This window comes from Gallus gallus, chromosome 1, assembly GCF_016699485.2.
Source record: "Gallus gallus isolate bGalGal1 chromosome 1, bGalGal1.mat.broiler.GRCg7b, whole genome shotgun sequence".
Taxonomy (NCBI): Eukaryota; Metazoa; Chordata; class Aves; order Galliformes; family Phasianidae; genus Gallus; species Gallus gallus.
This window is the reverse complement of record NC_052532.1, coordinates 55,933,431-55,958,691: the sequence shown is the minus strand read 5'-3', so window position 1 is coordinate 55,958,691 and position 25,261 is coordinate 55,933,431. Positions and strand designations below refer to the sequence as shown.

General features: G+C 41.8%; 1 protein-coding gene across 6 annotated transcripts in view; it reads left to right on the top strand.

Moving 5' to 3' along the window:
- The window catches only part of TBXAS1 (thromboxane A synthase 1), a 250,185-nt gene that overhangs the window by 86,759 nt on the left and 138,165 nt on the right, over positions 1–25,261 (top strand). For all 6 annotated transcript variants that reach the window (XM_040658534.1, XM_040658556.2, XM_040658528.1 and 3 more), the window contains one exon: positions 3,739–3,791. In XM_040658534.1, coding sequence (XP_040514468.1) covers positions 3,739–3,791 — 53 coding nt within the window. The remainder of the gene's footprint in view (positions 1–3,738; positions 3,792–25,261) is intronic.

Genomic DNA, 25,261 nt, shown 5'->3' with positions numbered 1-25,261 from the left:
CGTCCAATCCCTTTCTGAAGCCCTTTGATTTACGTGCTGCTCAGGCTGAGCTCTCAATATTTGATGTCTCAAGATAGATGGTTGGCAGTGGCCAGATTTTGCTCTGACTGATGCAGACCTAAATCCTGTTCCCTTCCGTAGGGGTTACACCTGTATTCCTGAGAGCAGGATTTGGCCTTGAGAGTGGTTCTGCCCACAGATGCAGCTGATGATGCGTGCTCAAAGGAACGGGAGAATGCAAATTCCCTGTAGGGAGGCAACCGCCAGCCATGTAAACAAAGAAGCCTTCTGGGTTTGCAGCAGTCAGCCCACTTGAGCTGCTGTTTCCATGGTGTACCAGATGCTGTAAAATACGCTTTCTTTAGGGAAAGAAGCTTTTCATACTCTTGTATTATCTTGTTTGATAATGGACTGTCATCAGGCTGGTTCTTCAATGTAGGGGCCACATGCAGGATGTCATACCCCCTCCTCACCCTGTTCCAACCCTTTCTGAGTTGTTCTTGATGACAATTCGTATTCTGCAGCTTCCAGACAAAGAGGAGGCTAAGTGATTTTTCTGTCCTGGAACAGCATCACTTACTATGTTTTTACGCTTCATTGTTACTGTTTAATGTGTTACAGTTCCTCCTGATGTGTGTGGTGTCATCTCCTAACATAGCACATTGGTTTGCTTTTCAGTTTCCTTCTGTTTTTCTTTAAAAATATATAGAGAGAGATGTATAAAGACTATAATACATTCTTCCCTATTTCTACTTTACTAACCCTTCCCCTCCAAAAAAATTACATCATTATAGCTCCTCACTTATGGCTGTTTAAACCATTGGGCATGTGTCCACTGGGCCCAGTTTCTCAGTTTGCTTCCACATCCTTATGCTCACCCACGGGGTGCTCTTCAGGAGTTGAGGAGAGGCCTCTGCCTCCCATTCTGTAGAACAGTTGCAATTATAAACCTTGACAAACCTGCAGTAATGACTTTTGGAGACAATTGACTTTTGGTAGTGTAAAAAAGAAATAAAGTTGCCAGTAGCACTTATGAGGCTTGCTGTGTTTTCAAGCATGACTCATAGGAGGAGGAGGAAGTTCTCAAGGTACCTGTCTGCTAGAAGCTGTATTCAGGAATGATGCTGCAAATCTGGCAGGCTGTGTACCTGAGATGGCCCGTTGGCTTTTTCCCATGGCTATCTAGGACAAATGTTAGTGCCTTACTTTGCCCTCATCTCCATCCAGCTGAAAGGCTGTACCCATGGAAGTGAGCTGAAAAACTCGCAGGGACTTGGATAGGGCTGTTGATTTTGATTTATAACTGTGAATGGTAAGCAAATAAAGAAATACTACTTTTGTAGTATTTCTGAAGCTTTTATCACCTGCAGTAATGCTTTCTTCATCACTACTTTTTTCTCTCTTCAGCTTTCTCTTCCCTTTTCTTTTCAACTGTATCTCCTTACTATCTTCCTGGCTGCAGACAGAGATGCGCACATACCTTCCCTTGTCTGTGCTCTGTTCGCTGCCACCTCTCAGGTCTCAGTGCAAGCAGTGTACTGGTGTTTCACCAGCAGCTTGGTGAGACTGGTGTTATTCTGGATGCCCATCACACCATATGGAGCGTCAGAGTGGGACCAGGACATCAGCAGAACTGGGGCGGCTGGTGGGGACAGGTAGTGCTGGGGCTGTATGACAGAGTGGGATGATGGAGGGTCCTGGAGTGTGGTAAACAAGGGCTGCCTCTGCTCCCAAGGATGCTTTGTCCTGACTATCCAGGTTATTTTTCAACTCCATCCCTCCTTCTGTCCTTCAGGTCTGTACTTTGAGGTGGGAGAAGTGTAGTTAATTTTAAGCCAGTGCAGTCATTTAGGGGACTGCACAGTGGAAAACCAGTTATTGATTAACAGGCCTGATTTGAAATGTGCTCTGTCTGACCCTACTATGGTAGCAAGTCAGAGTGCTTCCAAGAAGCTGGCTTTCTGGAAGGCTTCTTAACAGAATCATTCAAAGCGCAGGTTTCTTGTAAATGTTGAACTCATGCTGGCTCACAGGAGCACAGCTGGTGGATGCAGAAGGCAATACGTACGTGTGTTCTTGCAGTCCATAGGGAAGCTTAGCTAAGGGATGAAGAAGGGCTGAGGGATTTGGAGTTGTTTAGCTTGGAGAAGGCTCTAGAGAGACCCCATTGCACAGTACTTGAAGGGTGCTTACGAACAAGAGGGGAACCAACTTTTCACACTTCCTAATAGTGATAGGACAAGGAGAAATGGCTTCAAACTAAAAGAGGGGAAATTTTGATTAGATGTTAGGTGAAAGTTCTTTAAATAGAGGTTGGTGAGGCACTGGCACAGGCTGCCCAGAGAAGCTGTGGTGCCCCATCCCTGGAGGCTCAAGGCTGGGTTGGATGGGGCCCTGGGCAGTATGAGCAGATGGGGGGTAGCCCTGCCGGGGTTGGAACTGGGTGGGCTTTGGGGAGCATTTTATCCCATTAAATAAATAAATATATACAACTCCAGGCTTAAAAACCAAACCATCAAAAAGCAATCAAGTAAAAAAGCACACTTCTGTTAAAAATAAAGAGTTGAGTGGCTTTATAAAAGGAGGAATAGAGGCGGTGGCAAGTACTTTGCTCATTCGGGTGCTAAGTTAGCACCCAAGGGTGATAAATGAGGTAGCTACTTATGATTAACAGGTTTTCTTTTTAGTGTGCACACATGTTATGAGGTCTTGTTTATTTATGTCTGTATTTTATATATTTATAATAGTTTATATTGTTCTAGCTAATATTTTGCAGCATGTCTTAAAAATAAGAAAGCTTCAATATGAGATGTAAGCATTCTACTCTGCCAGTGAGTTTTCTTTGAAAAATGAAGATAGATCGCAATAGTCTATCTTGAATTAATATAAATGCAGATTAATGCAGTCAAATGTGTTATTTTTCCATAGATAAGTTACCAACACGATGCAGTATGACTTTCAAATATTGCAGTTTTGTTAAAAACAGATTTCTCTATAGTCACTTTTGGGAATAAATTTTACACACCTTCTTTCAGATTAATCAATTTGAATTCATTTAGGGCACTAACAGTTTGGTTCAGCAGCAGACAGATTTATATAAATGGATACCAATTTTCATCAATTATGAAAATCAAGCATGGTGAAAATTTCAAAAGTTTGTTAAAATAAATCTGCTTACTATTCTACAGAATCTCCCAGGGGACTGCCTTGTGCTACATTCCAAATCACTTAAAAAAAACATCAATAAAACCCACCAAAAACACAACAAAAAAAGCACCCAAACACCCCAAAAACCCCCAGACAACCTTTCAACGTTACCTGTATTTCTTTAGTATGTAGTAAGGCATATACTATGTTATAATAATAATAGTGTCATTTTTTTTCCATTTGCACACATTGAAAGAAAATTGAGTCAAGACATTGATCATGAAGTTAGTTAAAAATAAAAATAAAAAACCAAACAAAGCAAAAAAACAACAATATGGTGACCTGGTAGCATATTTTGAAGTGTAGGAGTCCAGTGGAAACATGTTTGATGGCTTTCCAAATATTTTTCCTTCACTCATCATTTCTAGGCTCTCTGTTCAGAAATGGGCCAAGAGAGCAAGATGAGACTGAGTTAATACCGTGGCAAACTAGTTGAGGTTCAGAGCTTTGGCGTGAGTGTTAGCAACACTGTGTAATAGGATTTCTGTTAAGCACTGTTCTAAAATATTGTGATATTTTTCTTTTACCCAGGGCTTTTGGGAAAACCACACAAAACTCATAACGGAGTATGGACCTGTATGCGGGTAAGCTTAGCTGTACCATCAGCTTTCTGCTCTTGTGGTTCTTGCTGTTTGCTTTGTTTTGGGTTTATTGGTTGGGAGAGGAGTATACACCATGACAAGATGCTCATTAAAATGCAGAGTGCAGTATTTCAGTCTGGGTGATAGATGTGGAGGTTATTTGATCACACGCAAAAAGTAGCCTTGGCTTGTTTTATTTCAGCATTTGGTGTTGGACTTCATTCTTCCTGTATAAAGTCTTTTTCAGAACTATACAAAACTACCTGCATCAATTTTCCTTTTTCATCTGCGCATTCTTTCTATTTATAATGAAGAGTAGAAATAATAACTTAATATCTCAAAAAACAAACAAACAAAACCCACCTAGTTTACGAAATAGCGTGAATTTGGCTCAGCTGTTGCTATTTATGCAGAAATAGTAATCTTAAAAGACAATGAAATACAGTTTAGAAGTGAGGCATTCCCCTCGCTATAGCTCAGTTGTGCTCCCTTAGCAGGATATTAGGAGTGAAGGAGGTCCTTCACCCCAGCACTTCCATGTTTCTGTGAATATTATTTCTTTTCCGAGATTGGCTTTCCAGTTTTCGTGGTTTTAACTGGAAATGCAGTTGCTTTACTCTAACTTCTATTGCTGTGGTCAATTGGTGCTTCTAGCATAAATATTATATCAATATTTAGGAATCAAATAATAACCACAAATTATAGACAATATAGAATTTTTTCAAGTGTTCTCCAAGGATTTTAAGATACTTCTAAGGAAGCATATATGAGTGTATTTGTGTATTTGTTCATAAATAATGTAAATATGCTTTGGATGGTCTTCCACTTGAAAAAAAAAAAAAAAAAAAATCCCCAAAGTACAACAAACAACCTCTACCAGCCATAGAAAGCCCCAGTCGCAGCCTTCTTGTGGCATTTACGCTCAGCCCTAAGGACAAAGTCCTGGAAGAAGTAGTGGGAATAATGAATTCCAAGGGTTAGGCACTTGTCTAAGAGAAAATTGTACATTGTCTTGCCTGGCCAGGAGTGGAGAAATATATTCATTAACACTGTAGCAATTTGTATGTTGTGTAACAAATGGGAAATGACTGAAGCTTATTATCTCCATGACCTTTGGTGTGATGACGTTAAATAACAATAATGTAGGAACAGTGACATTCCTTCCTCAGCGTATTTCTCTCCTTATTAATATCATACCTATTTTTTCTAAGCTGAATTTGAGACAAGTTGCTATTTAGTTGTCTGTTCACTTGACCAGGCAGAGGAGGCTTTCTCATGGGAGAAAGAAATATATAATTACAGGCTTTGAGCAGACAGATAAAAAGTTTTGTTTTTCCAGTCTACCCATGGCTGTCAAAGAATGAAACTTCTTTGCTTTGGTTACTAAGCTGGATGGTGGTGGTAGTGGTCAGCAAGAACAGCTCTCCCTCTTTGGGATCCAGTAGGTAGGCAGATTGAGTGTAACTGCATACCATTTATTGTGTGCTTGAAAAGCTTAATTTGTGAGAGATCTGGGATGCTGGCAGGGAATAAATGCTGCTTTTGATATCTCCCAGGAAAATAAAGTTGGTCTCTGACATTGCTGTGCTTGAGGTAAGATTGATTCGTAGTTGAAGGAAAGCATTTGGAAACCTGACATACCGAGCTGATGTTCAATAGGTGTATGGTATGTGTCGGAGGGTATTTATCATGGTTCTGTCAATTAAAGATTTTTTTTCTCCTTCTCTGTACATCTGTTTGATTATATTTGTAGTTCTTCGAAATAGGCAGTCAGTGGTAGGTGTGCTTATGTGCACAACCCCAGCGAAGTATTGGCAGTCGGAAGAAGATGTGGCATTTCGCTTTTTCCAGATTGAAAACTGCTTTCCAATAAGCATAAAGAGCAATGATCTTTATTTCTACAGTGGTGAAGTGAGTTGAATACAAATGTTTGGAACTGAAGGCTTTTTTTCTTTCTAAGGTCACTTGAATAGTCTGAATGATACCATCACAACTGTTTTCTTTTGTGTGTGAATTGGTTTCCTTGACAACAGGATGTCAAATCAACTTTTCAGCTTTAATCAAGTCAAAACAATATATCCCTTCCATTCCAAAAGGCCTCAAGTCGTAGAGAATTATTTCAAGTCAGGCTTTTATAGGTCACAAAAGCATTTTTTTCTTCGTTCCTGTGTGCTGATCCAAAGGAGAGGTGATGGTATTACTCTTTTATATGGAGAGACAATGCAAATTGTCTTTGGATGTGAGTGTGTGCTGTGGAAACTGTCTGTTTTCATACAGAGGTGGCCCAAGATGGAGGCCGAGGGGGAAACGAACAGCTCTGGTTGCTGCAAAAGTAGAGGTGAAGCATTTCTGTTCAGTGGGGAAAAGTAAAGCCACTGACACCACTTTTGATGAGATCATGCATCAGAGTGATAGGTTTTGGTTTAGCTGTATTTTTGAGCATCTTCTATTTAAAAAAATAAAAATCTATCCTCTAAAATGTATGTGCTGGTTCTCCAAAGCAAAAATACAAAGTGAACAATGTCCTGTTCGGAAAGCAGTATAGTCTCAGTCTTGGTTACTTTTGTCACTTATTTTTAGGATATTCTTTTTTGATGTTTTATTTTCACCTCACTAAATCCAGCTGTTTTATTTCAATTGCAGACCATGACTACTGGTGAGAAATAGCTGGTAAGAGGAGACAAAGAAATAAAGAACTTCTGGGGCAAAGAAGAGAAGTGAAGGGTGGTGTGCTTGATAGAGTCAGAATGGCAATTGCTAATATGTTAGCATAGCTGCATAGGCAGTGATTTGATTTTACTTTACATACATGCTTTGTGTGCATGTGCTCTCTTACTGTGATTGCATCATTATGACTTAACAGTACTGTAAGTATTGGTGATTTGGAGGAGGAGGAGAATAGTGCCATAATAAATAACAGATTATTGGTCCAACAATATACCACCAGTGAATGATGAGAAAATAGAACACATCCACAAGGCAGGTAACTGCTTCTGGGATCAGTGAATCTATTCTGCCTTCAGCCACGGCGATGCGTTTGGATATGAGGAAGAATGTTGGAGTTCATAACGTAGACCTCGCTGTGTATAATAAGGAATGAAAGATTTAAATTTGGTACAATCTGTGGGGTGATATTCTTTCTTCATGTCCTGTTGCATCTGAAACAACTTGCACCAGATCAAACCCTACTCTTACTCTTCCTTCACTTGAACTCTCAACTCAACCTTCTGTGAGAATTCTGGTCAACTGTGTAGTAGAATAAGTGCTAACCAGGACAGGAATGAAATATAAGGCAGAGGGGAAGAAATGGGTCCAAAAGAAGCAAGAAGGGAGAGCTTCGATTAAACCACTCCTACAAATGAGGCAGCATAGAGTTTGAGTCCAGGGCTGTCAGGTTATGTACTGCCAAGGGGAGTCAACAAGCTCAAAGTCTGTATTTTCTGATGGCAGGGAGGAATTAATGAGAATGTTTCTGAGATCCAGTTGTAAGCCAATTTTAGTCCTCAGTAAAACCATCAGCAGCAAACTGCAGCTACCTGTGCTGATCTTCTGCTGGCTTCCTGCATTAGCATCCAATGATCAGCACAGTATCACAGAAAACATGTCAAGACACAGGTAGAAGAATGAGTTCACACATGCACTCCTGGAACACTTCGTGAGAACATGGATGTGAATGGAGTTCTACTCCTGTCTTGTTTTGCAGCAGGTTACTTCAACACACTTTAAAGTAATACAATGAAAGCAACTTAAAACAGGGCAGACAATTAAGGTGTTTACAGAATTATACATTGTCTGATCTTTGGGTGTTTCTGTTTGTTTGGGTTTTTTCTTTTTTCTTTTTTTTTTTTTCTTTTCTATTAAAGACTTTCTTGAATGATTTCCTAATAGATCATTATTGGAACCAAGACTGAGTCTGGTCACTTAAATGGTTGGGTGGTTTAAAGGATTAGGATAGATCATGTAGCCAGTCACTAACTTGAAATGTGTCCAGGGCTGAGTTGTGATTGTAAGCTACGCTGGCAGCTGACAGCTTTTCAGAAGTCTGTGCAGCTGGAGTTTGTTCTGTCTTAATGCTTGACTTGTCCTCTCCTGCAAAAATGGTTGCTGCAGATGGCACTAGTTAGCATTCCTGCAGATGAGTCCAGAGTCAAACGGTTGTGGACAAGAAACAGGCTTTTCTTGCTGTGGCTTCTGGCCTCTGCAGCAAGGCTGAGACACACCGGTCAGTCCCTGCAGAGATCTGGGGCTTTGCCCTTCTGTGTACAGAAGAGTGACATGCTTTTCTGGGATTTGGAAGTCTGGAACTTTTCATAAGTCAGTTTCTCTCCTTAAACATGGCATTGAAGACCTAAAGTGGACAAGGGCAGAATTTCATCCTGCAGGGTATCTTCATCGTGCACTTAATTTATCTGAAGAAGCAATGTTTTTGCTGCCATTTTAATTTCCCAAGCTTGTTGTTGTTGTTAGTTTTTTGTTTGTTTGTTTGTTTATTGTTGCTATTGTGTTTTTTACCTCTTGGTTTCCAGCCTTATTCAACTCTTAGTGCCTCTCCACAGTAATCCCAGGGCAGGTATTCTCATCTTTGTCTCTGAAGGCTCATGCAAAGAATTAATTTAGTTTTATGAAACAGTCTCACCCTGTTTGGTTTCCTCTTTTACACCGGTGGTCTAATGGACTTACTACCTCTCCCGTGGCCCCTTCTGTATTTTGATATTTTAGGCAATTCACTTTTTGTATTTCAGTTAGAGGAAATCATTCCTGGGCAAGCAAAGGAGAGAGAATAAAAGCAAGCTTCCTGTATCTGGTCTATGGCTCCTCATAATCTCTGTCTTGCATTTAACCTGATAAAGATTTTTGGTAGCTTCACTTGCTTGGATTTTTGTTTTCTTAAAGCCAAACAATTTTTTTGGCCAGAGTTGAGGCTTTCAGAATCTGTCAGGATTCTTTTCTTCACAGTCTTTTCGTTTCTGTATTTTGATAAGGCCCTTTGACTCTAAAGGATCATTGAGCACACCTGTAAGTGCTGTTGTGAAATAATTCTCTCTTTTCTTTAAATACTTACAACCTGTGGACGTCTCACAGAAACATGTTTAAGGGTTTTCTAACTTTGAGAACAAGAGTAATACCATTAAAATCAATGGTGCTACTCAACTTCCTTCAAGTTAGGCAGAAGTTTATCTACCCTGATGAGTCAGCACTGTAAAAGAAACAATTGCATTTGTGCTGAAAAATATTTTAACTGCTGTTGGTACACATAAACACCTAGGTTTATTGTAGCTGAAAGAAGTTAATGGGGAGAAAAATATTTCTCCCTCCTCTCCACCCTCTCTTTTGACAGCACTTTGCATGTAGACAATTTTATTGTTCCTCTGAGTAATGTGCTAGCCGTTCTCTCTGAGATGGAAAAGATTATCTCAAAAATCGACTGAACAGTAGGGGAATCTTAATATTCTTCAGTTAAACTCTTAAAGCACAACCTTCCTTTTGTTTTTAATCAACACTTCTAGAATTTGCAAACAGTAACCTGTTTTTAAAAAGTCTTTTTAAAAAGAGCCCAAACCTAGCAATTTTTCTGGCTAAAATTCAGTGCCACAGTGCAATGGTACATTTCCATCCAGCTCCCCACGCTTAACCATTATTAGGTATTGGTTGCATTTAGTCCCAGTAGTTAAATCAAGCTGCTGGAACAACTCATGCGAATTACTTAGAGGGATATCATCACCAGTTTCTCTTCTGTCTAGAGCTAATTGGTCTTGAAGACATAGTCTTTTATGGGACTAGTGCCTAGAGGTTTACCCAAAAGGTGGCATACCACACTGTTTAGAGAGTTGGAGTCTAGTGTTATTGTTGCAGTTGTAATAGGTTTTGTGGGCTGCCTGCTCATTATGAAGAGTTTAAGTTTGGTGTACGGAGGCCTGTGGGATGCCGTTTATAGGCAGAATTTATGGTAAATGAGTTGACTAGTTTAATTCTGGTATGTTCCAAATGTGCTTTGGTTTCTGGGACATTGCAAATTGATGCTCTGTGTACTTGTAATGTTGAAGGCATTCATTAATGAGCTCTTCTTAGCCATGGACAAAATCTAGCATGTGGACTATGACCTCCCACAAGAACCATACAGTACGAGCTTGTCTACTCTGTGAAGACTGTTTTTTGTTTTATCACTATAGCCTCTTGCAGTCTCAGCTCCAAGGACCCTTTTGTTCTAGGTATTCATAAACACAGGACTCAAAGGCCCATTGAAATGTCATGGTCCCATTTGGATGGGAAAGTTTGATGCAAGTGATGCATCAAAACCTTCCGTCCCCTTTGAGACCTCAGGTATTTCCCTGGGCTGACTGCAGTGCAGGCATGTGCTCCCTGCTGCATTTTTTCCTCCATTTCTGACTGCTCCATGACTTTACTACAGCTGTCCAAGCTGATGTAAGTTGAAGACTTGATGTAATCTTTTACACCTCTGGAAAGGGCGTGTGAAATACAACCAAAGGAGCTGGATATTTTATACATGCTTGGCAAGGCAACAGAAGAGAGCGTCTGTCAGCTGCACCATGTTCCTAATGTTCATTTCTGTGTAATCTGTTGTGGTTGTAGCTTCAGTGAAGTAGTGTTTGCACAGAGGGAAATTTCCTGGTCAGGACATCTCTATGTAGTTGGTACTGGTTGGACATGGAAAGGCTCTATGAGGTCAGCCAGAGCTATGTCAGCTCTGAAGCAGCAGTGCAGGCCCTTGTAACACACCTCAGCATCAGAGGAACTTGACTGAATCATGGTCTACTTCTACTTCTTAATCTGCAGGTGCCAGCTGGAGCTGAGTGCAGGTTTCACCTCTCCTTGCTCCCAGGGAGGTGTTTCCTAGTGCCCACATTTTCTTTTGCATCAGTAGTGCAGCACTCAGCTGTTAAAGCATAATCCTTGTGAGCTCAAGGTTAAGATTATTTGAAAACTACTTCTTTAGAAAACATGCTGCCTGAGTAGTGTTTTACATCTAATATACAATACAGGTGATCTTTGATCTGTACTGCCTGCTTCTTAGCTAATTAGTGCTTAAAATCATCATTAAAGGGCTTGGGATGTCACTGCTTGACAGATTGCCTCGTCTTATTGTGTGACACTTCTGATGAGTATCCACATATCGGGATGTATCGTCTTAATTTAAGGGAGGAGGAGGGAATATTCTGAGTTACAAAGACTAGCTTACTAGATTTAATTTCACCTTGAATCTATCCTTTTCACCATCTACCAGAACCTGCGTTCCTTAAGTTTCTTAACAGGCTGTGAAATCCACCTTGTAATTTTTTCTCTTTTCCACCATTTGGAAAGAAATGTGCTAAGGGCTTTAAAGACTGAAAAATCTGGGTCGTTGCTTTAGTATCTTATTTGAAAGTATAGGAAGGTAGCAGTATTATATAATATGCGCAGCAAAATCAATGCTTTATTAGAATTTTCTATAGTATCCAAAAGTACTGCTGCAAACCTGAAGCAGATGCATATAATACATCATGTCCAGTAGCTATTAATGGCCACTGACTTCACCAGCTATGTATCTGATTATGTATGTACTGTGGTGTTTCCTGTGCCACACGAGGTAAATTTTAAAGGAAACTCCTGAATCATTTCCTCCTTCACACAGAAGGAGGAAAATGCATCATCATCCTCAGCCCCTTCCCCTTCTTCAGGTCACTGCCTTTCCAGATCGCTTCCTGCTGCCAGTTAACCCTTCTTTGTGGTAACAGAAAGAAATCCAGAACAACTCATGTCTACCTTCTCAAATGCCATGAGAAGCATAGAGCGAAAGGGATTTCCCTTCCCTAACAAGGAGAAGGGTGCAGAAAAGAGGCTGGAAACCAGCAGCCAGCTGTGCATCCCAGTTTTTCGTCAGGAACTCCAGGAGGCTGCTTCTGGTCAGACCTCTATCTGCATGCTGGGGAGTCCTTAGCAAAGGCCTTGTGGGATCTCCACCTGCAAGGGCACCCAACTGTGGTGAAGGAATGGGTCTTGGGGGTGGCTGCCTCTTATTTTCTTGGAAATTGTCATATTGCCCTCTTAGAGGATTGCCACAGCTGCTTTGCCCAGGTATATACAGAGACAATTCTATTACTACCTCTTGTCCTCAGATGGTTCCATCGGTTGGTTCCACCACTTCGGCCCTGGGGAGCTTGGTTTTCTGTTTTAACTTTTAGCTTGATAAATTGATCATTTTCATGCTTGTGGCTGTATTTTTTTTCCCTAGACATTTCCTCTGGCTTTGTTTTCTTCCTTCCCCCTATCCTTTTCTACCCTATGCCATCTTTCCCTCATTCTCTAATTTTTGTTCCTCCTTTATTTTCTTATCCATGTTGAGCTGAAAACAGTAATATGACCTGAAAATTTTTACGTCATTTCAAGGTTTTTATGTACTTCCATAAATCTCTTCATTACTTTTTTTATTGTTTTGTCGTATATTGGTTTTAGTTTTTCCTCTACCTTATTAGTCTGGGGATCAATTTTAGTCTACTATGTTTTATTAGTTGTAAAGGGAGCAAAATATCTCCTTTTTCTTTGTTGGTTTGGCACCATCTTCAAATTACCCTTTTTCTCTCTTTGACTACCTCTCTTCCTTCCCTGGAGAGTCTGTTTTATGTCAGACCTTCTGCTGGTAGTGAACTGGCTATGATTTCATCAGGCAGTAGGCAAAAGTGCAGCCCACTACAGGGAAAGAAGTTGTTTTCAGCTGTTAAGCTATTTTGTTTTCTGGCTTGGGGAGTGTGGAATGAGCAGAGCCACCATTACCCTGGGGATTGTGAATCTTTCCTTCCTTCCATTAAATTCGGTAGCAAAACTGAAGGCTTGTCTTGAAGGAGGATTTATTTTAGTCATACTGATAAAATTGTACTGGTATAATTAAACAGCTACCATAATGTCGAAAAAACCCCCACACCTCATCCCATGTATAAACACAGAAGTTCTGGAATGGCACAAACTAAATCAAGGACAGAAGTGATCAATTCCTCCAGCAATTACTATACTGGTACAGATGTGCTCCCATAGGAATTTTTCCTAGTCTAGCTGTATTAAAATTCAAACCACTTCTTGTCCCAGAATCTCTTCTCTTCCCCCATGTAAACAAGCCTGAAAGTAGTGGTCTGGAAATTCAAGCTGTTGTTTACTTCAGTGTAGCTCCATTAAAAGCACAGAGCCATGACTATATGAGGATCTTGACCCAATGTTTTTAGATATCTCTCATGTTATATAACCTGGATTTTTGGATGATGATACCTATTGAATAAAATTAGGTTTGGTATCCAGACATCTCAAAGTAGCTTACAGAAAAAGGAATGAGCTGGGAGCAATGTTCTGACTCTGCGAGGGCTTGCAGTAGCCATCTGACATTGCTCAGTTATCACTGAGCAACAATCCAAGCTTTTCTCTCGATGTTGGAATCTATTTTATTGAAAAAGGGTTTGGCAAGGGCACTGGCAATTGCTACAGTGTCTTTCAAAAATAACATTATAAGAGGATCTTGGGGGCCTCCTCTCCCATGCAACATCCTATGAAATACTCTGAAGGACAAAACAACTTAGTGTGAAACCAGCTTAATGGTTTACTGTTTTCACTGTCCATTTGGTCCATCAGGTAATAAATAAGCTATGCTTGAGATAGGAGAGCGAGCAAGTCAGTCTACGAGCAGCAAGTCTACAGAGGCAAGGATTAAAGCAGATCAGATAGTAGTGTAATATTACATGGACAAATGTTGACCTTTAATTATTGAATTATTTTCTATTAAAATAATTTAAGTTCTAATTTTTGAGGCAGATAAATGTATTGCAAAATTGTAAGATTCATACTTGAAGTGAATAAATTTACTTTTACTGCAGACCTAAATTTCTCTTGAGTCAGTGGCATTTTGTTTGCTTTTGTCCAGTAAGCAGTACAACCGGATTTTCATCAATAGTGAAAAACAGAACCGAGCTTGTGAAAATAGTTAATGTTGATTTTCTTAGTGAAATACTTAAAACATAACTTTTAGGCTTTTAAGTAGCCCCCGATGCCCCATTGATACGCTGTTGTGTTTATACATACATAATGACTGCAGTAGATGTTGCATTCTGAATAATTCCCCATCCCATGCATCTTTGAACTTGCCATTCTGAATACTGCATTTCTGCAGGCTTCTGTTCACATGATGTGCTCTGGCTGGCACCCTCAAAATCTGCAAGCTGTCACCACTTGCCCTCTTTTTCTGGGGGAGTCGAGGTAGTGGATTGTACTGGGGTTAGAGGGGAAGAGGCTTTTGCTAGCAGCGCTGAAACTACCTTGAAGGCAGCATTGCATATTTAACTGTAAGGTCTCTGTTGGATTGAACAGGCTTTAGGTAAGGAGAGCATGATCAATAAGTACAAATATTAAAAGTGGTGCCTTTTCCCTTCCTTCTTTGCCTACAGGACATGAGGTATCTGAATCCCCCAGACAATTGCTCATACATTTACATTTTCATTTGCTGGGTTTATGGCAAAATTGTTCCAGCTTTTGGGAGGGGCAGCTATCAAAGATGTACAGGCACTGCCATTGTGTTTTATTGTTCCAGTCCATTTTTCCCTGTGAATGCAGGTGGGAGTTTTTCAGTGGGTTGGTTTTTTGTTTTTACTTTCTCTTTCTTCTAAGCATTTATAACCTTTTTATTGTCAGTCTTCAATCATTTTTGATAGATCAATATATTTACTTCAGTGATGGTTCATCCCACAGCTGTCTGTATTTTTTTTTTTGCTTTGTTTATAGGGCTATGCATAAATTCAGTGAGTTGCATCTTTGCTATGCTTCTCTTGCTGCATGAGGATCAAGTGACTTATCTTGCCCTAACAACTTTACGTTTAGAAGGAATATGTATTGTTTGCACTGATCTACTTTCAACTTATTTTACCTATTTCCAAGGTAGACTTTGATCAATTAAAAATGCAAGCTTTGGTTCAGAAATTTTCTGCCCAGAGGTATGAAGCACAAATGGCGATGCTGCATGTGTGCTCTACTGTCTGAAGGGGAGGGTTCTTGGAAACAGATCCAGCAGGCATCAGAGACCCAATGGGTTTGGGAAGTAATATAGCAAAGCAGTGTTGGATGATAACATTTACTCAGACAGCTCAGAAATGAGGCAAGTCCCCAGGAGTCCTGAGGCCTTTAGCCAAGCAGCTGCGACCGAGCCAAAGAAGAGGAATTCTTCAGCCTACGTCTCACTGTCATTCCAGGATGACCGCGTGTGGGCCCAGGACGGCTGTCTGAAGCAGTCATGAGCAGAGGTTGAATGTGTGCAGTGTGTGCATGGGGTTGGGGTCCCAGCGTTGGTGTGACTCTGTGCTGGGGCTGTTCTTCACCCTTCAGAAGGAGGTGGGTGAGCAGGACTTGCTGCTCGAGGATGGAAGACAGATCCATGGAAGAGGAGTAAATGAGCCCCACCATGATTAGGGATTCAGATTGCACATACTAATCCTGAAACAACTTAAAATAACAACAGTAAAATCCACCCCCAAGTCTTGCTCAGGGAAAAAAAAAAAAAAAAAGCAACAGCAAACAAAGTGTATTTGTTACAACTGATGCTACATACAAGGAGTTCAATGGAAAAATAGGTCAACTAGGCCATTCTTACTGATATTATTTGAAATATGATCTGCTGTGTAAAACCACACATTAAATATCGGGTCAAACCGTTGAACTTGCACGGATTCAGTGAGGTTTAATAACGTAAAACAGGTGTTCACATTAGCAGTTTGTATAGGATGTTATCCCTATAGTTGTCTTACCGGGGCTGTATGTCCTGCTCTTCAATTTTTAGGCTGAAATAATTTGTGATGTTATGAAAGTCATGACTCAACTGCTTCCCAGCAGCGTGCTGTCCATTTGTAAGAACTGATTTTCCTGGAAGTCATTACTTTGGAGTGCCACTGTCAGCTGCACACATCCCCTCTGTTCCTACCATCCTTTGTGGCGCAGATTTGCCTGTTGTTGTGAGCGAGGATGTTGCTACCACTGATGCACAATCTATCAGCTTTTTCCATTCTCTTCTTCCTTTTCTCTGTTGAATTGCAGTTTCCTTTGTCTTCTGCGTGATGCACTGAAAGAGGCTGGGAAATTTATCATGGTTGTTTTTAATGGGTTTTTAAGGTCCAGCACGACAGATTGAATTGATTGAGGAAAATTTCCTGGAGCTGCAGCTTTTTTTTTTTTCCTATTAAAAAATATTTTTATCTTTAGAATTTTTCTTAAAAAGAAAAGAAAAAAGACACAGTTTTTCTTTCTAGTCCTATAACAAAGCCCTGCTTTCTAATGTTTCCACATGGTCAGATATTAACCATTTCCCGAGATAATTTAGTTTGGTCATGTGTACGGCTAGCAGTTTTATTGTAAAGAATTCTGCTAGTGGTTTTGTGATAAATGCATACAGAATTGGGAAATGACTTTTATTGGGCTTAGTGTGCATTTAATATTGCATTAACAAAATTAAGCGATTGTGTGTGTGTGTGTGCAGGTCTTAAAAATGTATAGGAAAAAAGTGCACTACCATAGGTATGCAAGGATTTAAAACAAATGAACCTCGCCTGACTGCATTTTGTATGCTGTAGCATAAAAAAGTACGTTCCCAGGAGCTCAGTAGGTGGTTACTATCCTCTTTTTCTTTGTTTCAACGTATTTTGAAGGCAGATCAGGAAAGAAAAACGAACCCCACTGCCTGTCCCCGTCATGTCCAGCCTGGCAAGCCCCTCTGTGCCTGAGTAAGGCTGTCCAGGGTTGGCTGGCAGCTCTGAGTTGGTAGCACATGAAGCAGCGGCGTGGTGTGCCCATAGCTTCCCACTCATCAAACCTTGCTTTCATTTACTTATACTTCAGATATCTTCAGGCTGGTAATCGTGGCCAAGTCGAAATGCCTTGTTTCTTATTTAAGAAAGCAGTGTGTGCCTGTGTGGTTTGTTATGCAAAACTCAATTTGGCTTACTCATTTCATTGTGTTATGTTTACAATGCAGAAAATCAGTATATTGAGTCCTGTCTGTCTTGGAGGAACTAAAATATTCTAATATTAAGACGGTACGATTCCAGAAATGCATGGATCTGCATTAATGTAAGCAGAGCAAAGGAATAAAAAGTGATGGTATGCAATATATTGCAGCACTCTCATTGATTTAAGATCAAAATGCCACTAAGATGGGGTAGACAGAAAGAAAATTATGTGTACGTTTATTTCAAACGCGTGCAGAAACAAAACATTGTATCGTCCACCGCTGCTGATCGTATTTACAGGAGGCAGATGAGCTGTCTTGCCTAGGAAGAAATCAAAGATAAAGTACAGAATTAAAACAAACAGAAGCAGCCTACTGATTTTGAATGCTTCTGTTTCCAGTGCCTCTTTTGAAGATATGTATCAGGACATGGCTTTTCAGCAGATAGAGATGCTCAGTGTTTTCCGAGAGCTGTTTCTTTCCTTTAGGGCTAAAATAGCTAACCCAGGCGGGAGATGTGAAAATCTCTAGTCACACTTGAGTCCTGGCCACAATAGCAAAGTACGGATGAGATGAACGTTGTGGCAATGCAGCCTTATGGATAGTTTTTTGTTTGTACCCTGCTGTCAGGTCTCATGGAGGAAGAAAAATTAAAGTCTCTGTTTCGCTGAGGTCAGAAATGCTTTATGAGAGGCAGAAGTTGGATCACACAGGTTTGTTTAGTTTTCTAGAAGAGTGTTTGCTTATGTGAGGTTCAGTGATGGGCATGTAACTAGCGACTTTATTACACTTGTGGTTTTATTACAGCCAACCTGCTTTGTAGACTGCTGTATCTTGCCGTGTCATCATATTACAAATTATATTTGAATCCTTTGACATCTCCCCAGTCTCATTTTCCCCGCATGGTTGCACACGTGTTTTTGTCCCCCATCCCCAAATCCTCCCTGGAGCCTGCACCGCGATGCACGCGTGCTCTCCTGCTTCCTAGGACACACAGCATCCTCACTGCTTTCACTACTAAGATTGGTCCCCCCTGCTTTGCTAGAAAGCAGCGCTGTGCTGCTCCTGCATGTTCTCTGAGCCCTATTTTTCTGCGTAGCTTCTCAGTCGTATCCCTCATCTTCAAGTGCACTGCGCTATCATCTCCATTTATCTTGTATGAAATGGCTGCAGCCTTGCCACGCATAAACTTCCTGTTGCTTCCTAGAAATTGCTTGCCTGTCTGTCAAGGGAAGCTGCTTCCAGCTCCAGACTAGAAATCAGGATATGTGCTGAGCACATCCTTCTCCTTCTGTTGTTTTTTTTTTGGGTTCTTTTTTTAATAAAAGACAGAAAAGGCTGTCCCTTTATATAGCCACAGTAACATTGTCTGCTTATCCCCAGCCATCTTGTAGCCTCACCTCTTTCCACGCCGCACTGAAAAAAAATAGGCAATGCTGTCGAATATAAGTAATACGATCACCCAAATCCATAAAGGTGAGCGCTGTGTAGGTGGCTGCAAGGAGAGTTTGGGAAGACAAAGTTTGCAATCTCCCAGATGTCGCCTTCCCTGGAAATAGTAACCCAGTGTTCTGGAAATAGTAACCTGGTGGGTTTTCTCACAAAAAAAAAGATGAGAAATTTGGTACTGAATGAGGTGCAAAGAGCCCAAGATGGGGCTGCTCTCACACTGCGTCTCTCAGGCCCGCAGAAAGGCCAGGCACAGAAATATGCTGAAACACACAGGAAACGTCTGCTGCAGCATCACATGAGGTCAGTCAGGCATACTGTGCTTTAATGAGCGCAGACAAAACAAGCTTTGGTGAAAATGTCACAGTCTAAACATGGGTAACAAAACACAGACTGATACAGTCCAAGCTTGGTGGGAAACGCGGTGGGAAAAGATTTTAGCAACCTTCTTCTGGCAAGCTTGCCAAGAGCTATGAGCGTTTTGAGCATCCCACAGTAGCAGTGGCACTGTATTTCCAGGCAGGAGAGCCTGGTTTCTTACTAATATCACAGCACTTCTCATTTCCAGGAGCGTCCTATAAAAAGGATCCCTTATTTACAGCTTTCATTTCGCATTAATGAAGTGGCATACTGATGCGGCTAATCAGCAGCAGCGAGGTGACGCAGGCCCATGGAGCTGTGGTGGTGGCAGTCGCATCAGCCCGGTCTCCAGGATAAAAATAAATGCCAAGCCCTGGCGAGGGAAGCTCCAGCTGCAGGGAGCACAGCCTGCACCCTGCCAGGCTCTGCGATTCTCCTGCCACATGCCTGGAACAAGGAGAGAAATGGTTCTCCTCTCCCCGTGTTTATCTCCTTTGCTGCTTCTCTCCCCTATCCCTGAGCGAGGACGTGGGTTTCTGTGCTTGCCATGGCTGAAGCTTGCATCTGGATGTGGACTAGAATTTCCTCAGACAACCGAATGGACACAGATAGCTCCATTGGCTTCCATAATTCAGAAGGTTGTTTTTTTTTCCTCTCCGTGGCACTTTGTGAGCTTAATTTAATCCCTTGTCATTCCCTGTGTGTGGGTAAATGTCATCTACTTCATTCATGAATGAATTCACACAGCCATGCAGAGTCTGTATCTTCCGTGCTGCTCTTGGAAGGGGAAGGGGCTGGTAAATGAGGGGGAGACACGAATACCCAGCTGGAGATAGGGATGCCCAGAAACAGGCCTTGCTTGCACCATGCTATAAGGGCCCTGAAAGGCACTCTCAGCTCTGTGCCATGCAGTGACCACGGTCAGTACCCCTGACCCTTATGCATCCCTTCTGATTGGGATATTCAATGATTCTCCATACTGCTGACTCTGTACTGCTCTTGTACCACCAGTCTCACACCTGATGAAGGAGGAGCTCCTTTAAATGCAGCTCTGCTTTTAATGGTAGGGAGAATTTAACTAATCCCAGCATTTTTCTCCTTTCTTAATATTTCCATAAGCATGCGGGAAAGCAGAGGTCTTTTGGCAAGGTGCAAGACTGAGATAGTGCAGAGGTTCTTGGTGTGGAGAAGATAGCGTTTGTAATCCTGGGTATGTGGACAAAGAGGTGGGTGTAGAGCAATACAGGCAGCACAGAAAGTGTCTGCAAGAGCCTGGGCATCTTGTTACGGCGTATTTCTAATGCAGTCAGGAATTAAATTAATAGTTGTGTGTGCTTATTTTGAAGCTTTCATGACATGAAAAGAGGCGTACAGTTCATTGAAAAAGGAAATGAAGAACTATTTATTCTTAAATAGAAATCACTGTGGCCATATCTTTTTCATGCATTTATACAATGGGTTGGATTAGTCTTAGGCTAAGGCATGTGTGTGCTGGCAGAGCTGCGCTCTGTGCCTGAGACTGCTCAGTGCTACCAGTGCTCCGTTTCCATTTCCTAGACAGATCACCTCTGCCTAGGGTGGTTCTTTTGCTTTACGCAGAGGTGATGTGCATTTCTTAGTTCTCTGTCTGGAGCGACTTGGCTTGTGAGCGCTCTGCGCTGACAGCTCAGCGAGGGCTCTCCATCCCTCGATGTCACAAGGAAGAACTTGTTTTACGTGAGGGTGACAGAGCACTGGAGCAGGCTGCCCAGAGAGGTGGTGGAGTCTCCTTCTCTGGAAATATTCAAAACCCGACAGACGCTTTCCTGTGAAACCTAATGTAGGGAGCCCGCTTTCACAGGGGTTGGCCTAGGTGATCTCCAGAAGTCCCTTCCAACCCCTATGGTCCTGTGGTCCTGTGACTCTGTGGGGTTGCAGCCTGGGCCTCAGGAGAAGCAGCACAGGAGAAGGCTCCTCGTTTTCTACCATGCTTCCCAAATAAGCAAAAAAACCACCACCACCACCACCAAAAAACTAGCCCCAGAATTTTGGAGATGAACGGCAGCTGAGGAGTGCCGGTCACACAGGGAGTCAATAGGAAACAAAGTGATGGTTAGCAGTTCCCAGCTCCTCCATCCCCGCCTGGACCTCGATCCTGCAGCTGGAAAGCAGAGGATGATCTTTGTTTTCCACGCTGTTTGTTGCTTGTGGTTATTTAAATTGTGGGCTCTCCAGGCTTCCTACTTATGCATAACTCCTACCAAATGAGGGCCCAGGGACCGTCAAGGCCTCTAGCTGCTAATATAACTCAAATAATAATTGGACGGATAGGTACCTGGCAATTTTCTGTCCCCTCCTTTCCTTTCCTCTTGGACCAAAGTGACCATTTCTGTGAAGACTGGGTATAGGCTTCGCAACTGCCAGGTTTGTATTGCTCAGTCCTGTGGGGTCTGAGCTGCCTGCAAGAGCCAGGAGGGGACAGCACTCATGACAAATCAATTTGCTGACCTCTGAAATAATTAAGCAAGTAATGCCAGCCTCAAGTCCTATTTTACACAAGCAATGTACTATTCATTTTTTGCATCTTTCTGCCTGCTGGGAATGGTTATCTCTAAGTAATACAAGCAGAGTGATCAAGGAAGGTTTTTTTCTGGATGTGTCTCCTGAGTAAATTATCCTTTTCCCCTTTATATCCATGTATTTGCATACTTTCTTTTCTTTGCTCTTCCCTGACAAAGGTGGAGATAATAAAACTGTTGTGTTTTTTTTTTTCTTTTAGTTTTCCAGGTGATCTTTGGGTACTTTACCACACTGCAGCATAGAAAATACGGGCTTGTTTATTGCCTAACAGCATATATGTGTTTTATGATTAATGTGCTGTGTTTGTTATACACGGGACTGATAATAGATAGGGAGATCAAAGTCATCTGTGCATTGACAGCAGCACTATAAACAAGGTGAAAGGGTTGCAGGTGTTTCCCATGAGGGTGTTATACAAAAACATATATCCCTCTGCCACAACACACCACACATGCTCTTTGTCTTTCCCTGTACAGCCAAGACAGTGTTTCTGTAGCACATCCATTGCAAGTGCTGGAAAGGAAGAGCGTCAGTTTGTGTGCTGCAGGAGGGGCTGCGCCATGCCATGTACCTCTTGTCCCATGGCTTCTGTCTTGGCTCACAGCTGAATGTAGTGGTGTAACCAACAGGAACAGAGAGGTGATCGTCCCTATGTACTCAGCACTGATAAGGCCACACCTTGTGTGCTGTGCTCGGTTTTGAGCCCCTCGCTATGAGAAAGATATTGAGGCCTTGGAGTGTGTCCAGAGAAGGGCAATGGATCTGTGAGGGGTCTGGAGCACAAGTCTGATGGGGAGCAGCTGAGGGAACTGGGATTGTTCAATCTGGAGAACAGAGGCTCAGCGGAGACCTCATCACTCTATACAATGACCTGAAACGAGGTTGTGGTGAAGTCGGGGTCGGACTCTTCTCCCAGTTCACAGCAGTAGGATGAGAAGAAATGGCCTTAAGTTAGACCAGGGGAGATTCAGGTTGGATATTAGGAACAATTTCATCTCAGAAAGAGCGGTGCTGCAGTGGCACAGGCTGCCCAGGGAGGTGGTGCAGTCACCATCCCTGGAGGTGTTCCAGAACTGCATGGATGTGACACTGAGGGACGTGGTCAGTGGGCACGGTGGGCCTGGGATGGTGGTTGAACTGGGTGATCTTAGTGGTCTTTTCCAACCTTTAGAATTCTAAGGCTCTGTCAGGGTCTCATGCATCTGCGACCTCTATGTCCACGGCCAAACTAGGTGCTAGGAGTGGGGTGAGAGACTGGGCTGTAGCTCTGCAGAAAGCAGTGGTGGGGTACGCACAAAGCAGCAGAGTTAAAAGAAATTATGTATCTACTAAATGGCTAAGTAATTGCAAAGAGGACAGCAGCATCCCAGATAAAAGTATCTCCCTTTCATTAACTGCAAGAAAGATGATTGCCTGCTCCTGTTCCTCCAAATGAAACTGCTGCAGTTGACTTTGTTTGGTATTTGTAGACTCTGGAGTTATTAAAACACTCTGAATGCAGATTAACTTCCCTTGCCTGATACACTACAGCATAACCACCCCTTTGACCTTTGGTAAACACGCTGGAGGGCAGTCTGGCTTTTCCGTAACTTCTGCCAGTAAATCTGTGCTCTCTGTTGAACATCTCTGAAAAACTCTTTGTGCAGCCCTCCCAGGGATGGTGCAGTGCAGGCCGCTTCCCTCTGGCACCAGCAGAGGATGGGGCCATGGTGTCTCATCCCCCTCTCAGCCCCTGTAGGAAACTCACGCTGTCCTTATGCTGGTAATTTACCACATCTGCTCCATCTCACCTTCCAACAGATCTAAAGCTACTAATCTAAAAGCGTAGGTGTTTTTCTCTACTTCGGAGGGATGCATTCAAGCTGAAATTTAATAGGAATTTCCCTAGGAGTGTGGCTTAAATAACTGAGAGCCTATCTACCCTTGAAAACGACACTTCTGTGTGTTATGAACATTTCTTTTCACAGGTGTGCTCCAATGGATTCCTTTCTCTGTGGACAGAGTTGCATTACTCTGTGGACACTGTGCTAAGTTCACACGTTCTTGTTTCTGTGCAGGAGTGAGCTAGGTAGTCATGAGCATACACTGGACATCCTACGTGAGAGTATTACAGAGGTTTGGGCCACGTGGCTTAGTGGTACTGTGTCACTGTAGTTAAAGTCAGGACTGTGGCGTGTGGACAAGCCCTGTGAAAAGATTAAGCCAGAGAAAGTTAATAAAAAGTGGTGTCCTAAATTATTCATGAATCCATTTGTAATGCACTTGCTGGGAGGCTTTTGTTTTTCTCAAACTCTTATTTATTAAAATCTGACAAGAATATCGGGTTTTGTTCAATAATAAATCTTGGTCTCTGTGAGGCTGGTGATATCCTCATGTAGTAATACTGAATCAAAATGGAGTTACATGCCAAGGGTGCAAATGTTATTTACTTGGGATGAATAGATGATTGTGCAGAAGGATTTTCTCTTTTCCTTGCAATTTGAAAACAAATTTGTTGTTTTAAAATATAGCTGGGGATGTCCTCTTGCTTTTAAGACCTGGATGCTGCAGAAGATTTTAAGTGTATTAAAACTCAGTTAAGCATATTTATGGTGGTTGTGGAGGTACTGGAGCAGTATTTGCTAAATGTGATAGTTCTTATGGTCCTGTTTCATACTTCATGGACGTCATACTCATAGCTTGTGGATTTTGTCTTTCAAACTGTGTCTGTACTTGCCCTCTTCTTTCTATGTCCTCGAAAACATGAGAGAAATTGTACTCAGAAAGTAGTAGGAAGGAAAAAGGGGCCAGGGAGAGAGTTTTACTGATTGGGGTACAGTAGAACATGATAGTCTGAGTGCCTTTTCTAGCTGTGTTTCTTAAGCTGTTGTTTCTTAAAAGGAGTCAGAACTTCGATAAAAAGCTATTTAAGATATTTTTTTTCAGTATTTTCTATCTATAAATTTTAGGATAACTTTTTTTTCTTCCTGTTCTTTCTCCTTTCCTGCCCTTATTTATATCTGCATAAGGAAGGGGAAAGCAGATTCCAGGTAGATAGAAAGTTAGAGAAGAGTAAATAAAAAAGAATGACCTTAGCCGTAGAAGGAGAACTGGGAGTTTAGAAGACCTGTCTGAGCTGGAGAATGATGCATAGATTTGTTTGCATAAGCTTGGCTTACGAGTCACTTTCTTGTAAAAACAGGTTAAGCAGAGCATGCTCCTGTCCCATACTTTAGTCCTGAATACAACCACAAAGTGTACTGTGACACAAGGGCTCTGACTGAGAGTACCATCCCCTTATTGCCATGGACTGCAGCTGGAGCTCTGCAGCTTCTCAAGATTGAAGTAAACTAGAGGTATCACGTGTACAAACACACCACGCACACACACCTTGCAGGATATCTAGTGTGGTGCTCAGGGTTAAAATATCTGGGGAGACTTAATCAGCTTCTGCTTCAAGTTTGAATCTGATGTTTGGGACTTAGTCCCTAAGAAAAGCTATGTGTTGGAGTACCAGTCACTAGCTATTAAATGGGACACTCAGTGAACTTGGAGAGGGAAGAAGAAACATGAAGTGTGAAGGAAAGTCATCAAAAGAGGTCATTATTTGTGGCTGATCATCCTGGGTGGATTAGGAGGGATACAGACTTTCACCTTGGGAACTTGCTTTGCATCTTTAGCATCAGAAATGCTGTTCAAAATACACGAGGAAGGGACGTGTAGGTTATTATCATCTTTTGCCAAAGGTTGATCAAAACACTGTTTAAAATAAGGCCTCAGCTCTTCCTTATGCAAGCTTAAAAATCCTGAAGAAAACTTTTGACCGTTAAAAGACAGATGCTTTGCTATGGTTTAACAGACTAGGAGAGATGAGAGGTTTATTTTAATAGAGAATCAGAACTCGTGCCTAAGGTACAAGTGGAGCTTGTGTGTTGGATTTGGGAAATAACTCTTCCCTCTGGAAACCCACCAAATATGAAAAGATGATCTCGTCCTACCTGAAGAAATTTTTTTGATTATTCTTTTCTGACATTTGTTTGTTATGAGTTTTGGTGGAATGGGGTCAAGATGGACTCTGAAACCTGGCTTTGGAATCAAGATATTTGTGTGACTTGTTTGCCCCTGGTGGAAACAGTGCTGCTGCAGCTTCACTGCCATGGGA